The 16,991-nt window shown below is 34.0% G+C and overlaps 1 protein-coding gene across 5 annotated transcripts in view; it reads right to left on the bottom strand.

Annotated features, from left to right (window-relative positions):
- The window catches only part of OPA1 (OPA1 mitochondrial dynamin like GTPase), a 101,681-nt gene that overhangs the window by 59,422 nt on the left and 25,268 nt on the right, over nucleotides 1–16,991 (bottom strand). For 3 of the 5 annotated variants that reach the window (XM_054479923.2, XM_054479922.2, XM_063662564.1), the window contains 4 exons: nucleotides 16,377–16,444; nucleotides 9,113–9,223; nucleotides 3,907–3,960; nucleotides 71–175 (listed from right to left, as the gene is read on the bottom strand). In XM_054479923.2, the coding sequence (XP_054335898.1) occupies nucleotides 71–175; nucleotides 3,907–3,960; nucleotides 9,113–9,223; nucleotides 16,377–16,444 (338 nt within the window). The remainder of the gene's footprint in view (nucleotides 1–70; nucleotides 176–3,906; nucleotides 3,961–9,112; nucleotides 9,224–16,376; nucleotides 16,445–16,991) is intronic. The other 2 variants (XM_054479924.2, XM_054479925.2) reach the window with 1 other exon arrangement.

Here is a 16,991-nt window from a genome sequence, read left to right as displayed (position 1 = left end):
AACTGGTACTGATGAACACACAATGTTAAGCGGAAAAATTTTGAGAATAAACAAGATAAACTTAGAATACCTTAAGCTTTCTATGATGAATGCCTTTGTCATCTTTCTGCAATACTAATTTTCTCAATTCTTTGTTCTCCTTTTCTAATCGTTCCAAGATTCTCTGATACTTTAACTGCAACAAAATAAGTGTAACTATATAAGCAAAAGACGGGTTATCAAATAGTATTAAGTCTAAATTAAAATCTTCCAAAATCTTGAAGTCATATCTCCTATTTAAAATGTATTACATTTTAAAAGCATCTATGAAAACATCAGGAATAAAATAAACAATGACTATTATCTCTTACAAACCGTGGAAATCATTGTAATTTTCTATCATAATTAAGAATTTCACTTGGAAAATTCCTTGTTACTCACATTGAAAAAATTATTTTGAAATAGTGAAAACGTAAGAATTTAAAGCAGTTCTTAAGTACATTCTAGAAGAGAATATTTCCTATTATATCAAAATTTTAAGTTTTCACATTACAGGGCCACTTAACACAAATTCAAATTCTTCCCTTTCTTTACATTATTTTAGATTTTAATTAAGATGCTATAAAATAATAACAGCTAGCAGTACCCAAGCATGCATTATGTGACAGACTCCTTAGTAAGTGTTGCAAATGCATTAACTCCCTTAGCTTTCACAAAAACCCCATAAAACAGGAATTACACAGACTAGGATTAAAGAGTGAGGAATATCTGAGAGCCTGACCAAGGTCACCTAGTAGAGGAGCAGGGTTTTGAATAGAGGTCTGTCAGAGGCTCAAACTCTTCTATGTTTTGTTATGTTTCCATGTCCAAAGATAATATATTAATATTTTTAAGAAATGATATAGGCTGGGCGCAGAGGCTCACGCCTGTAATCCCAGCACTTTGGGAGGCCAAGGCAGACGGATCACGATGCCAAGAGATCAAGACCATCCTGGCCAACTTGGTGAAACCCTGTCTCTACTAAAAATTAGCCAGGCGTCGTGGTGGGCACCTGTAGTCCCAGCTACTAGGGAGGCTGAGGCAGGAGAATCGCTTGAATCCGGGAGGCAGAGGTTGCAGTGAGCCAAGATTGCACCACTGCACTCCAGCCTGGTGAAGACAAAAAAAGCTGGGAAGACAAATCAGAAAGGACCAAATTTATTTGAGAAGGAAAATGTGTAGCCAAGCAACTACTTGACAAAAAAACAAAACAAAACAACAAAACCAAAAAGAATGATATAAAAACAGATTTTTAAAGAAGACTAATATGTCCAAACAGGTTTTTTTTTTGTAAGTAGTTGCTTGTCTACACATTTTCCTTCTCAAATACATTTGATCCTTTCTAATTTGTCTTCCCAGCTTTTATTTCTTCTCTAAACATTAACAACATAGAGCAAACTATTAAAAATAGCCCATTTTTACAACCAGCAGAATGTTTATGTCCAACTTATAATATGCCTTTTATAATAAAAAATATTCCTTATAATTTTTTTAGCTTATTGGAACCTTTCAAGAACAAAGTAATTAACAGGAAATCATGGTTCCATCCTTACAGCAAGTCCAACTCAAGCCAAATTGAAAGAACGCATACATAAGTGAACACATACATAGTATGAGACAGGCAGAACTACTGGCTAGACTCTACTATAAACATATTTTTACATAAACTCATTCATTTATATCTAGTAATAGTATATATAACAAAATTCTGGTAGTATCTAAGGATTAGATCTGTGTTGTTTAACACGGCAGCTACTAGCCACATGTAGTTATCAAGCACCTGAAATGTGGCTGGTCTGAAGTGAGATTGTGCTATAAGTGTAAAATACCTCATTAATATTTTTTATACTGATCACATGTTGAAATGATACTATCTGGGATAGACTGGGTTAAATATATTATTAAAACTAATTCCACGTTTCTTTTTACCCCTTTTTAATGTAAAAATTAAAAATTACACAGGTGGCTTGTATATTTCTACTGGACATCGATATAGATAACCCAGTGAATTCTCCATAATACAGTCTATCAGTGCCTAGTGGCTGACAATTACAATTGCACAAATTGAAGGGTTTATATCAAGGCATATAAGAGGGCAGAATTTCCACTGGCTCATTTCTTTGTAAACACAAAATCAATTTTGGGGTCTACATTTTCTGGGGATGGAAACATTTTGGTACAGATGCCAATTTGTAGCCATCCTGAAGAGATGTGCTATTGAGCTGTCTCTCAAAGCTCTAGAACAATAATTCTCAAACTTTAGAATGCATCAGAATTATCTTGAGGGCGTTTAAAAACAGATTGCTGAGTTTCATCCCAGAGTTTCTGATTCTTCAGTAGGTATGGGATGGGGTCAAGAATGTGCATTTCTAATGTGCTCCAGAGGCTATGCTTTGTGACCAATGATTCTTACCCCTGGTTGCAGATTGGAATCACCTGGCTAGGAAGCCCTAAAAACATAGATATAGTGCTCTTTCTATAGCACAGTTGAGTCTAGTGTATAGTGAGATTTGAGACTCAATAAATAGATACCAAAGAAACCTGTGACTCAAAACATACTACTGACTGATTGTCCCTAATTCAAAAATCTGAAATCCAAAACACGCTGGCCCCAAGCATCTCAGATAAGAGATCCTCAACTTGTAGTTGTTTCACTTTTTCACAAAAAAGAGATCCAAGATTAACTCTTTTTCTTTTTTTCTTCCAGACAGGGTCTTGCTCTATTGGCCAGGGAGCAATCATGGCTCACAGTAGCCTTGACCTCCTGGGGCTCAAGTGATCCTCCCGCCTTAGCCTCCCAGTTGCTGGGACTACAGGCACAAACCACCACACCTGGCTAATTTTTAAAAAATTTTTTGTAGATACGGGGCTTCTCTGGGTTGCCCAAGCTGGTCTCAAACTCCTGGGCTCAAGCGATCCTCCTGCCTCAGCCTCCCAAAGTGCTGGGATTACAGGCATGACCCACCATGCCCAGCTGATAGTAACTCTTTGAACTTTAAAAAATAAGTTAATTAACGCATGTCAGTGTCACCTATATAGAAAAACTGATGATTGAGTGATAGGGTAATTTTTTTTTTTTGAGACAGAGTCTCACTCTGTCGCCCAGGCTGGAGTGCATTGGTGCCATCTGGGCTCACTGCAAGCTCTGCCTCCCAGGTTCACGCCATTCTCCTGCCTCAGCCTCCCGAGTAGCTGGGACTACAGGCACCCGCCACCACGCCCGGCTAATTTTTTGTATTTTTAGTAGAGAAGGGGTTTCACTGTGTTAGCCAGGATGGTCTTGATCTCCTGACCTCATGATCCGCCCGCTTTGGCCTCCCAAAGTGCTGGGATTACAGGTGTGAGCCACCACGCCCGGCTGTGATAGGGTAATTTTGTACTAGAATGTTACCCACTCATTACATTGCACAAAATAGGTCCTTAAATAATTTTATCACCAACTATAAGAAAATAGCTTTTCTAAGTAGTGCCAGAAACAGCTTTAGATAAGCATTGTCTGACTGGTTTCAGACTTGCGATGCAAAGTAAAAGATTGCTGAGAGCCCACTAGAACGATGTGGTAGACTCAACTCAAATTTCTTTAACTGTATTAGCTTATCAATGTAAAAATGCAAGCATAAGTTTATATAAGGACAAGCCACTTTCTCCCTTTTGGGCATAAGATTCACTCAAAATAGGTTTTTACATATAAATGAGTTAACTCCATACTTTTCTAGTTCTGTCTTTATTCCTTATTTCTCAATTAGCTTTTGCATCTATTGATAATAAGGTTCTGTCATTAAACATTCCAAATTTTGCTCTGTTGAAAAAATAAATGTCCATATCACCAAAGTTATATTCGAATATAATTTTTAAAAGTCCCTAGTTTTTCTTAGTCATCACGATTACCTGAGTGTGCAGAAGTTCTTCCTGAAGTTGGTCAATTTTCTCTTTGTCTGACACCTAAATGTTTAAAATAATTTTAGTTGAATAGAATTAGGTTTATACAGAATGTACAGCAAGTTAAATTTTTTTGAAAAGTATTGAGAGTTAAAAACAACTGACTTTATATGCATATTTAATCAAAGTAATTTTAAATCAAGTGATCTAAGAAAGTAAAAATACCTGTATTTATCAATAAAAATGGTTCACCAAAATTTTATATTGAGAAACAAAAACCTTAAAAGGCAATCATTTTCCTGTTGCTATTCTAGTCATTTCTTATGAAAGACTAGTTAGAAAAACAAGAGATCAATACATATGGTTACTAAATTCTTCAGAAGTTGTTTTGTACTGAAGCATAGGGAGTCAGATATTTGGGGAAATAAAGCACTGATATCCCTCCAGAAATGTGTTTTCAAAAGTCAAATACATGTTACTGTTTACAGCTATTTAAAAAGCTCATTGGTCACAGTGTATAAGAAAGTATTTTTGTATTGTATCCATTTCTGTATCATAAGTAGCAAATTATGTAATACATGCAAAGAACAAGTTGCATTTTCAGAGATTTAAACGGAGCCAAATGCTTGCTTTTAAATTCAATTTCAAGGAAAGATCTGCTAACTCATAATACTGAGAATGCATCCACAGCAATGAAGCCAAGTAAAGCAACTAAAATTAATTTCAATATAAAACAAAAATAAAACTCACAGGTATTGTGTAAACTACTTCAAATTGTTATTAATGTGAATAATTCTAAAACAAAATATTAAAAAACAATTTTATTATATAACAGGTTTTAAAGTAGTCACAATACAATTATAAATACAAAATATAATAATCAAATATAATAAAAATGATGTGATTTATGACAAATTCACATAACTGTGCTTTGACTTCTTGGTAAGAGGCAGAAGTTGTCATCCCAGCCTTTAAAATAATTGTCTAATTTCTGAAAATCAAAACTTGTAAATATGAACTTATTTCACAGGAGAAAATAGTTAAATCCATATCTTCTTCATTTAAATCCTTGTTGATCTTCATTCACTGATTATTTAAGTAATCACAACACATCATGGCAGCAAATATACATGAAAAAATTTTAAATGATTTGCTTATTGAGGTAGACATTAGTAAGTCTTGTCCATGCTATGAAATTTTAAGATTAAGATTTTAATTCTTATTTTTAAATACTTTATCATAATTTTCCCCAATTTTTTACTTCAATAACATAGATGACAACCCTTGCTAGAAACAAAAGGTACACTTTTTTTTTCTTTTTTCCTTAAAAGCCTATGCCTAAATAGCTCCAAAAATGATCTGGTAATTAGAAAAAAGATAATGCAAACTTCAATTGTTTTCCCATTTCTGTACAGCAAGCACAGATCTGCTGATAGAAGCTTTATTTCATTTTGACTGTGTGTGTTTATGTAGGATGGACAAGAATTATAAACAGTCACCTAAACTGTGAGGAGACAAGCAAGTTGGAGAGGAGCCCACAAACTAAAGAAGAGAATCTTGAAAGCCAATGAAGAAATAAATAATTCCACATTATGATCATTTGGCATGCCATCACACCGTAATAGTGTGGTCATAAAAAATGTTATGTGGATTTAATTTCCAATTCATTTTAAAAGGTACTTTGATTTACTTTGTTCCATTAAATATTTATCCAACTGTAGCTAAATTAGTATGAAATGTATAAACTGTATTGGTATAAATTGTTTTAGTTTTAAATGTAAATACTAACTGACTTCATGCAATATATCCTAAATTATTATAGAAAATCCAACATTACTTGACATCTGGGGCAATAACTTAAAAACTAATACAATTAAACAAAAAAGTTAGGATGTTTAGAATAAGCCAAGGGCTATAAAAGGTTAACTTAATTTGGTAAAATAAAAAAGTTATATAAAAAGTTAAAATGATATAAGGTTAGTAAAATATTACAAATGTAATTTCTATGCTAGATTAGTAGTATTTAATGATCACAACTGTTAAGATGTTTATAAATTTGAATTTTAGGATAAAATGTATCATTTGCCTTTCTGGTACAATGAATAACTCATGCATGGTTTACCAGCATGTTTCCTCTCTGCTTAGTTTAATGGAACATCACAATTAATCATAACGTTATATTAAAAGACAGCTGGCCAGGCACGGTGGCTCATGCCTGTAATCCCAGCACTTTGGGAGGCCAAGGCAGGCGGATCACCTGAGGTCAGGAGTTCAAGACCAGCCTGACCAACATGAAGAAACCCCGTCTCTACTAAAAATACAAAATTAGCCCGGTGTGGTGGCATGTGCCTGTAATCCCAGCTACTCGGAAGGCTGAGGCAGAAGAATCGCTTGAACCCGGGAGGCAGAGGTCGCAGTGAGCTGAGATAGTGCCACTGCACTCCAGCCTGAGCAACAAGAACGAAACTCCGTCTCAAAAAAAGAGTAAAATAAAAGACAGCTGGTGGTAAAGTAAAAAATTATACCTAATATTTCCTAGGAAACAAGATAAAAATGTTTAGATTTATAAAACAAACATTAAAGATGGATGAGATGATAATTTTTATATATTTTCTTAAGAGAATAACACAAGCTATTTTCAATCTGTCACTCTAGGTCTTAACTAGCAATTGGGGTATATTTTATTTTGATGTGCTTTACTGATAAAATTCAGCCACTTACAATAAGACAAGTTCATGTCCTGTTGTTCAATATATTGTTTGCATCATGAAATAAATTTAAAACTCACCCTGACAGAAATGGATATCAATGGTCTTGAAACCAGAGCTTTTCTACAATTCCAGGGCTATGAAACTGATGGAGAAAGAGCGGAATCCTCCGCAGAAACAAGCTAAAGCTGAAAGAGAAAAACCTTTACTAGCTCCTCACAAAACCAAGCCTAATTTAAAAATTTCAAGTATCTCTTCCTGTTAAGCCATTGAGGCCATTCTGAAATTCTGAAATACATACATAAAAAGGTCATAGTAAAAATTTCTATGTATGTGAACATATCCATAGGAGGCAAAACTACCAATGCTAGTTCTAATCTTCTGTCTCTGCTTGAGTTCTTTTGCTCAGAAGATACAGGGAAAATTTATTAGTTGCTACTAATAAGACATCAAAAATGATGATCAACTTAGCCTTTCAAGAAGATAAGAGAGAAAAAAACAATTAAAAAACAACAAAAAGTACTTGTGGTTTTATGCATCAAGTAAACCTCACATGCCTGGAATGATAAAAATCTTGTGAATTAGGATTTTGATCATTATGGCAGTGAAGAACTGAGTCATCTCTGTAGTTAACTACAGGGGGAAAGGAGTGGAGGATATTTTAAGGTAACAGTCTTTCGGGATAGTAAGAGGGATAATTTCACTATAAAAGAGCATAAATTGCTTTTAAAGTCCCATTTACTTCCCCTCAAGGTAACTATTGTGGGCAGGAACAAGCCGTGTTTGGTGCTCTACTCAGGGTAAAAAGTCTTGCCAGTCTCTAATTTACAAATCGGGAAAGGAAGATATAAAAGGGTTAAACAGATAACCCAATAAATATCAGAAAGAGGAATAACATCTCTAAGCCCAAATAAAGGCTACTAAAGTAGGCTTAAAATGAACATTAGCTTTCAGCAATGTAGAAAATGAATCAGTATTCATTATGGATATCTCTTGAATTGTCAGATTCAAAAGCTCATCATTAATCTTAAGTCATATCTTAGAATGTTAAATAGCAGGCCTATGGGACTCATTTCAAGTTGTCTTACGAACAAAACTTAAGAACAATGTGTAACTACAGCTACGTTCTTATTTCTAAGTAACATATAAGAACATACTTGCTCCTCTCCCTTCTTTCCGTAACAAAACTAAAGTATGAGTGGCTCAGCCTAAGCATCCAATTTATTAGGCTTAATATTTAAATGATATATTCACAGTATACAGAACAGGGATTGTTAAAGTACCGTTCAAAATAAGTCCTCCTTGGCTTAACACATCGACTTTAATTTAACCAGGTAGGAAACTCACTTCTTTTCTTTTTCTAGCTATGTTTTTGCTCACCGAAGCTACATATACATAGGAATTGATTCCACAGCCATGGAATTGAGAAAAACCAGGAAGTGATGCTGAAAAAATAAATGAAACTATGGTGAGTACTCTGAAGTATTCACCACCACCGAATGAGATAAGGTTAGCCAGCAGAATTACTGCACTAAATCATAATCTATAATATTGGTTGATTTAAATAGTAGAATATACAAGAATTACATGACTGAATCTTTTGTCCTGACTAGGGTTTGTATATAACTTCAAAACCTTTCTGATCTAATAAGATGTAACATAATTAGCTGATTTCAAGATCTCAGAGTGTAATTTTAAATTCATTGATTTCACTTTGACCTAAAAGTCTCTTCCAAACATGAACTTTGGGATCTATGTTGTGGGATTACCTAACCATCAAAATCATATTTTTATGGACCTGCTGATTGCACCAACAGCCACATATACCGGTATAGACTTACGCTTTTATTAGAAATTGTTCTTTAGCAACCAGAATTATATCAAATTTCCAGTGTTCAAACCCTCAGTGTTCCAAGGTGAAAATTTATTTGTGCTGACTTTGATTAATGTGAAAAATGTACACAATGAGTTTGTCAAAGTGTATAAGAACTACATACTTTTGCCCAAAAGTCAAAATAATTTTCTTCTATAAGAATATGAATGTTCCCTGTCCATATACTTTAGCTAAAACAAATAAATAAACGTTATTCTTTAGTGTGAACTGGTCATCTACAGCAATGCTTTTCATTTTAGAAATAAAAACTTGGGGAGCAAGTAGGTAGGTAAGATGCCTACAAACTTAGGGTGACTCAATATTGGACCACATAAACAGCAATTCCTAATTTTGTGCAATTCCTAATTTTGTTCTAAATATAAATACAGGGACCCTCCAGACAACCTAATTTTCAGAAACCAAAATTCCTCTGCTTGAATTTGTTACTTTTGGCTTTTCCTATACTACCCACTCCAGAAAAGTTACATATTTATATGATGCATCTTTTATATTTTTACTTTGTCAAATTAATTTCTTATATTTGCAGTCCATGAACGGATTAAGGTGACATGATCTTGGCAGAAATGGCTGATTAGTGTGAATGTATCGGTAGCCCCCTTAAACCATCCATCACCTTGCGCTTCTGTTGGGCATAGCTCGTGCTATATTGGCCAGCGGCTCTGCGCGCTTCCTCTTCATGCTCTTGAATTTGTTGTTGTAAGAGAATGAGCTCACCAAGCAGACCCTGCCATGAGTTCACAATGAGGAGAAGAGGAAATTGGGGAGGAGAACAATGTTAAACCAAAGGGCGCAACAAAGGAACAGATGTAAGATAGGGAGGGATGGTTAACTTAAAACAGAAATGGAAACTCATTTAAAGCCATCATACCCTTGGGCTCTGTACTGCATTTCCATTTTCCTCCTCAGTAAATCAGATGTCTCAGAAAAATAAAACAGCATAGTTTAAAAAGTGAAAAGGAAAGTGCAATAATAAGTGCTAAATAAAATGAGGCAGATATATAAAAAATATGCAGAAAAAACTGATTTTTAACACTGTTGATCTTACTGGTCTAAATTTTCTAATTCTCAACCATGATTCTCTCAGGACTGATTGAAGATCATAATAGCTTACTTACTTATTAAATTATTATTCTTAAGTAAGTATTTTTTCTTGATATTTCATTTATTCAAGTAAAGGTCCCTAGGAACAGGTTTCCAGCATCAAGTTAATCAAGGTTTTACATTAAGTCATATATTCTATGTGCCTTTGCATACATTTGATTAAAATTTAGGGTTCCTTATTTAAATTAAAAGATAATGTTTCAGGTTGTTTTGATTTCATATATAATATCAAATAACTAGTCTGACCGAATTTTCACTTTTTATGAGCTGTTTTGACAACATTAAAAGAAACAGCCTCTGAGAATACAGCCAAGCATATACAAATTACTAAACAAAAGTGCTATAAAAAAACACAATTAAGATATGGAGACAATATAGTTATTATGAAATTTTGAAATAAAAACAAAACACAGTTTGGACCTATGCACAAAAAATCACCTTTTCTATTTCTAAAATTCATTCCATTTCATAATTATAAAATAGTATATTGATACAGGTTTTAATACAGGATATTCACATGTAGCATGATACCAAAATACATGTCATTTCCTGCATAGCTTTATTAATTGATGGCCTATTAGATAATCAGCCTCAAAAAATGTGGAGGAAAGACAACCAAGATTTGACAATGTTACAAGCCTAATGTTTTCTTAATTAGAAATCCTAAAAAAAGTAAAGTTCTAATGAATGGGGTAACCATTTGTTTAAGAACAGCGTTCTGGGAAAACAATGGACTCAATTTTTACCAAGTTATAAAAATAAAAAGAGGAAAATGGGTATTTATTAAGATATTCTAAATTAGGAGTTTTAAATAGTTTCAGAGTTAAAAAAAAAAAAAGACTGCCCAAAATATTTTATTTTATATAACTAGAAAGTGTCTTAAAATCTGGACATAATTTGGAGAATTTTTATTCTGTTAGTTTTGATACATTAGGCTGTGTTCACTGCCAATATTAGACACAATAAATGAAACTGGTTGATTTACTACAAATCAAAGGTTAAAACTAGTCGATTTCTTCCACATGACAAATGAAATTCAATATTTGTTTCCAGATACAATAGTATAAAATATAGTTATAAAAAGACATGTCTTTAAATAAATCAGTTTTATGACCATTAACAAACCTATCAAAGAAAGACAATGCTAACTACTATCCTCAAAATTCTTATAATCTTTACCTTTAAAAAAAAATCATTGCTTTATCAAGCAGAAAGAAGAGTAACTTGATTTATTTTCTTTCATTTGATCATTTATCACAGTCCTTTATTCAAATCATCCAAATGTTCAAATTTCTCAAACAATTCACTTTAAAGAAGGCTTCCTATGTTGGTTTATACAGTAGTGTATCTGCTGTATTTACATACCACTAGTATTCTAATTTATAAAATCTCAAAGCAGTGAGAAAATATTCCACATTTCTTTCTTTTTTAAGAGTAGTCAAGTGCAATAGTGAGAAGGGGGCAAAGAGTAGAACAAAGAGTTCAATCTGTAACTGACTGTGATTAATCAATTGAGATAACTCATTCCCTTTGGATCAGCCATATTCCACATTTCTTACTCGCGTCTATGAGGCACACAGTGCTTTTTTATTTATAGTTTAAAAATTCCTCTGGAATTCACTGCTTATGTATATACACAACTGCATGGTAAATACTCCAATCATCTATTATATTTCAAGAAAACACTCTAGGGACATGTCTCTTTCCTTCCACACCTGTTACTGAAGCACTATTATGTAAAGATACTTGAAATGAACTGAAATTGACCTCCTGAAAAAGTAGGAAGAAAACAAGAATTAGACACAGAAAAGCTATTTACATGATACTACACTTATACCAAGGTTACCTGTCTTTGATTTTGTGCACCAGTCTTACCCTAAATACCACGTGATGGCCACACAGCCTCTAAGCTAAGGCCATGTGGAACAGGAAGAGGAAGAAATCTATGCACCTACTATGTAAGATACACTCCTCAGATGTACAAACCACATTTTTCAGTAAATATTTTACCGAGCTTAGACATTTTTCTTTCAAGAAATGGCACAAAAATAATTTTTAAAACAATATATATAATATATAAAATACAGTAGTATTTATAAATAACAATAAATAATCATTAACAATCACAGATGATGTAGTCTCTTAATGTCTCCTGACTCCTGGCTATTGTCAATTTGACACTGCAGATCTCAATCTCTGAATCAGCTTCCTTATCTTAGTCTCATTTCACGTACAACATTCTCAGTTTTTTTTTAAATTATAACATCAGATCAAGAAAATTAGTAATAACTCCAGGAACCAAAATATCAAATGAAAATACTGTGCTAACCTAAAAGTTAATGAGTTTGGTAGAGAAGATTTTAAGTTATCTTGAAATATTATACTATGGTCTGAATTTTTGTCCCCCACAATTCATATGTTGAAACCTAGCCTCACAATGTGATAGTATTGAGAGATGGGGCCTTTGGGAGGTGATGAGGTCATGAGGTTTCTGGACCTTACAAAAAAAGGCCAGAGCTGCCTGGCCGCTTTTGCTATGTGAGGATATAGGGAGAAGGCATCATGTATGAAGCCAAGGGTCCTCAGAAGACATCGAATCTGCCAGTGCCTTGAACTTGGATTTCCAGTTACATTATTTGTTGCACAAGAAATCCCAGAAAAGCAAATCCTACTTAAGCAACACTGCTTAATTCCAATTCAGAATATCAAGTACATGAACTACTTTTACAGCCTTGTTCTCCTGAATGGTTGCCAAATATGAAGTTCAGGGAGAATTTGCAGGTAACGAGAGCAAAAAATTGAGGGGACCAAAATTTTGTTGGCATCAACCAGATTTATTTACTTTAATCAGCCTCTACTCTACCGAGTTAAACCAATCAACTGATTTTACTAAGACACAAGACTATCCCAGGTGCTCTGAGAAAAAGATTTAGTAACAGAAATGGCCGTTAGATAGTAAGAATGTAAGCCAAAGTAAATAGTGTTTCATATGGCAAGTGTTTTAAACACTCAGAAGAATATAATTAATGGAGCTACAAAGGTTATGGAAGGCTTCATGAAGTGACAATTGATCTCTGCTATAAAGATGAGTGAACATTAAACATGCGGGGAAAAAAGAAAGATACTTCAGCTGGGGAGGTACAACATAAACCATAAAATTCAGAATCAGAGGGCCGGGCGGCTCACGCCTGTAGTCCCAACACTTTGGGAGGCAGAAGTGGGTGGACCATGAGGTCAAGAGATCAAGACCATCCTGGCCAACCTGGTGAAACCCTGTCTCTACTAAAAATACAAAAATTAGCCAGGCATGGTGGCGGGAGCCTGTTAATCCCAGCTACTTTGGAGGCTGAGGCAGGAGAATCGCTTGAACCTGGGAGGCAGAGATTGCAGTGAGCCAAGATAGTACCACTGTACTCCAGCCGGGTGACAGAGTGAGACTCTGTCTCAAAAAAAAAAAAAAAAAAAAAAAAAAAAAAAAGAATGAGAGTAATATGTTGCAAGAAAGAACATTAATGTATTATAATTTAATAATTATACTTAAAACAATACTACTACTTTTCATGATTTGGGCCACGAAAAAGTCCTTCAAATATTTTCTATAAATTATAAATGTGCTTGTTGCCTTCTGAATGGCCATATTTCTTACTTCTGTGAGATGCTTATGACCATAATCAGAAACATGATAGAACAAAAGCACAGAAAATAAAATGTCTCATTTTGCAAATCAATTTCACTGGAACACAATAATCTTACAGAATCTAAAAAAGGGAATGAACTAAGTGGTCTTGTCACCGGTATATATGATGACTGATATACAGCAATCTGCTGACTCCCAAATTAAATTAGTCCAATTCTCTAAAGTAGGCAGCACTTCAATTTGTCTTCAGGTAGTTCTGAAGGTCTCCAAGTCTCAGTAATATTCAGTTCACATCAAGGGCTATGTCTCTTTTTCCTCCAGTGGACATACGTTTTCAAATTTTTGATTAACAAGAAGCATTTATTAAGAGGTGGTTTTAATGTATGTCAATCATATCTCAAGATAGTAGTGTAAGGTTAAAAATGGTTGGTTTTACTATTTTTTTCAATGTTTCGTTAATCAAATCATATCAGAACTTTTGATCAACATGACATAAATAATTCATTAGTGTCCACAAACTGAATGGATATAAATCCAGGCCAAACCAAAGAAACTTGATTAATTCGTTAGCCTGTGCAGCATTATGTGGAAATCTGTGCTTTCTATAGACTTTTTGAAGACCAGTATTATAACTTTCCAGGACACCTAAAACTCCAGTAGTAACCCCAGGCTGGGAATCAGAGGTTATCGGTTCATCGCGTTTATTCTGTCTGACTGAAGTCAAACTATCTGTGTTCCCCTCAGCTCCCCGTCACTTTCACTTCAGTTGACTTTGAATGGTCCTAACTGTTCTGCTATTTGCCAGCACTTCTCCAGATGTGTTTTCCTATTAGAAAGGACAAATCTTTTCTAGTTGTAGAAATGCTTTTCAATTATTATTACTTTTTTAAAAAGCTGATTCACATATACTTTTACATTTCTAGTAGAAGTCTAGCTAGAAACTTTGTTACAAACCTGACAACCATTAAACTAATACTTGACTGCTTCAAACTCTAAATACTGTTTAAATCTGGGGCTTTCAGCCCTCAGACTGAACCAGTTAAAAAAGTATTCAGCTAAAGCCTGGCCACCCTACCACCTCTGATTATTGCCCACATTTTCAAACTTGATGTCAGAGTGATTTCAAAAAGGGTACTGCTAAGCTAAGGTCTCTCTTTGCATGCTTACATTCAACCATCAATTTGTACACAAGTCTCAAAATCAGTCAGTTTAGCTGAGTGACTCATCATTCTCAAGCATCACAAGTAACAGCCAAGCTTTGCAAACACAATGCTGCATATTACTAATAATAGAATTTGAAACCATCAGTTGGGGCTTGAGACACATTTTTGGATAGTAAATTTTTATAGTAGCATTTGCCATAATTTGACTTAACCAGTAATGAAAGTAGCTTAATTACAACTCTAGATTCAGTATGTATAACAAATAGTTGAAAAAAATAATTGGTAAGTCTTTAATGGGGAAAATAAGCACCATAAATTGAGAAAAAGTTAAAAGGAAATAGTTTACAAGGACATTTATTGTCGAACAAGCAAATCAAAACAAGCAAAGAGTAAATTAGAACATAATGTAATAAATTTAATTCCATGTCTACTGTATAAAATAAAATCTGTAAATATAATTAAATTTCCAAAAATAATTATCTGGCTTCTTTTCTATTGCAGAGCTTCTGTTCAATTACTGATTATTCATTTATGACCTTAGCAGGGTTTTAAGGGAATTATCTGAGTCAGGCCCTGAAACAGGTTTTTCATTCACCAAAGTGATCCTAGGCCATAAGAGAGAAAGCAGACATACAGACCTCTCCTAACCAATTTGGCAAACAGAAATCTTGTCACTCAAAGAACCACACTACCACACCTGTAACAAAGGCTCCTTCTCTCCATTAGATTAGCTCTTTTCTCCACAGTAAATTTAATTGCCTTAAGGGCTAAGGCCTTCACTCAAAATAAGCCACAGATATTAGGCTAATTTCTACTTATTTTTTTTTCCTCCAGTAGCATGAACAATCAAGAGTGTCCTTTGGTTAAAATAATGTCAACGCAAAAGAGTGTCAAAAAAGATCAAATCAAAAGACAAATACACGTACATACATTTTGACATACATTTTTCTCCAAAAGATAAAATTAAAAGGCAAAAGAAAAAAATCTTTTGAAATATAATTAAAATTTGGAATACAATATAAAAAGTTCAAAGTTGAAGAACAAGGAAAGAGATGAAAACCTATTCATAGAAATTATTTCTTCCTCCTGCTTCCAAAATAAACATAAAATTACTTCCTTGATGTATTAAAACTATAATAACCTCCAGCATAAAAATTACCTGTTCCATATTACATGAATGTTAAAACATTCATACAATATTTTTTCTATAAATCTATTTATCTAGGTATTATTTAGAAAAAAACTTTCAAGGAGTCAGTTATTTTACCAATTCCAAAAGAATGAAAAAAGTGAAGACTCAGAAAACGTCAGGTAAATATATGAGTATTATAAATACAGAGCAAAGTATGTTATTCTACCTCAGCAATTCTCCTATAACTTTCATATGGATTTTGTTAATGAATATGTATAGAAAATAACATACCATAAATAACCCCATACATAACGTTGTTAACTGTCAGTATCAGGGAATTGATTTATTTCCTAATAACCCAATTCTTATTCCCTTTCTAGTTTCCCCAAAGTGAAATCTAGTCCCTATACGATGTTCCATGAGCAAAAGGGTTCTGTTGATAAATAATTTGGGAAAACACTGTATGCTTTGACTCCTTGGAAATTCACAATGCACATGAGTATATTACAGTATGAGAAGTCCTAGGGAAAGAAAAGAAGTCCGCTTGCTTTGTCTAAACGAGCCTTTCTCTCCCCACACACTTAACAACACAACTCTTTCCTGGGGACAACCCTCAAAACTAATGTTTCACAGAACATATGTGAAAGAAAAGGGCTTCTCAATTATATTTCCAGAACTGCCACATAATACCCTGTACTTTGCACTAAGATTAGTAACAATACCTCTACTTGGATGTTTTTGTATTTGCTTCTCAGATGTTATCATTTTAAAATCTTCCAAAGAAGTAAAAACTTTAAAAAATCTTTCAAGACTACCTACATGAACAGTTCTCTTTTATACTTACCTTTCTAAAATGCTTGTCACTTTCAGATCCATGATCTGTTGCTCTAAACGCCGTTTCTCCCGGAGAACCTTAAAGATAAATATGCAACCCTTTACATTCTCCAGTGATGTCAACAGCCTAAGTTGAATTTCAAATTACATCGAGTCAATGAAAAGGTGAACGGATTTTTAGAGCGACTCAGATTCAAAGAATCAAATCGCCTTTATTCTTATTTTAAGGAACATGACTGATAACCTGTGCAGAAAATAAAAAAATACTAACTATAGCAATCACAGCATATGTTTAACCTAACAACTGAAAATATATAACTGAAAATTACAATAAAAAAAGAGACAATCTTTGGTAAGGATTATTTTACGTGAGAGTACTTACAGTTCAGGCACATACCACTGCCATTACAGACCAGTATAGTAGGAAAACAAATTTCTTTTCTTTTTTTTTTTTTTGAGGCAGAGTTTCCCTCTGTCGCCCAGGCTGGAGTGCAGCGGCGCAATCTTGGCTCACTGCAACCTCCGCCTCCTGGGTTCAAGCAATTCTCCTGCCTCAGCCTCCCGAGTAGCTAGGACTACAGGCGCGTGCCACCACGCCCGGCTAATTTTTTGTATTTTTAGTAGA

This window comes from Pongo pygmaeus, chromosome 2 (genome assembly GCF_028885625.2).
Source record: "Pongo pygmaeus isolate AG05252 chromosome 2, NHGRI_mPonPyg2-v2.0_pri, whole genome shotgun sequence".
Lineage (NCBI taxonomy): Eukaryota > Metazoa > Chordata > Mammalia > Primates > Hominidae > Pongo > Pongo pygmaeus.
Note: the sequence above shows the minus strand (reverse complement) of the source record. Positions and strands in the feature narration are given on the sequence as shown.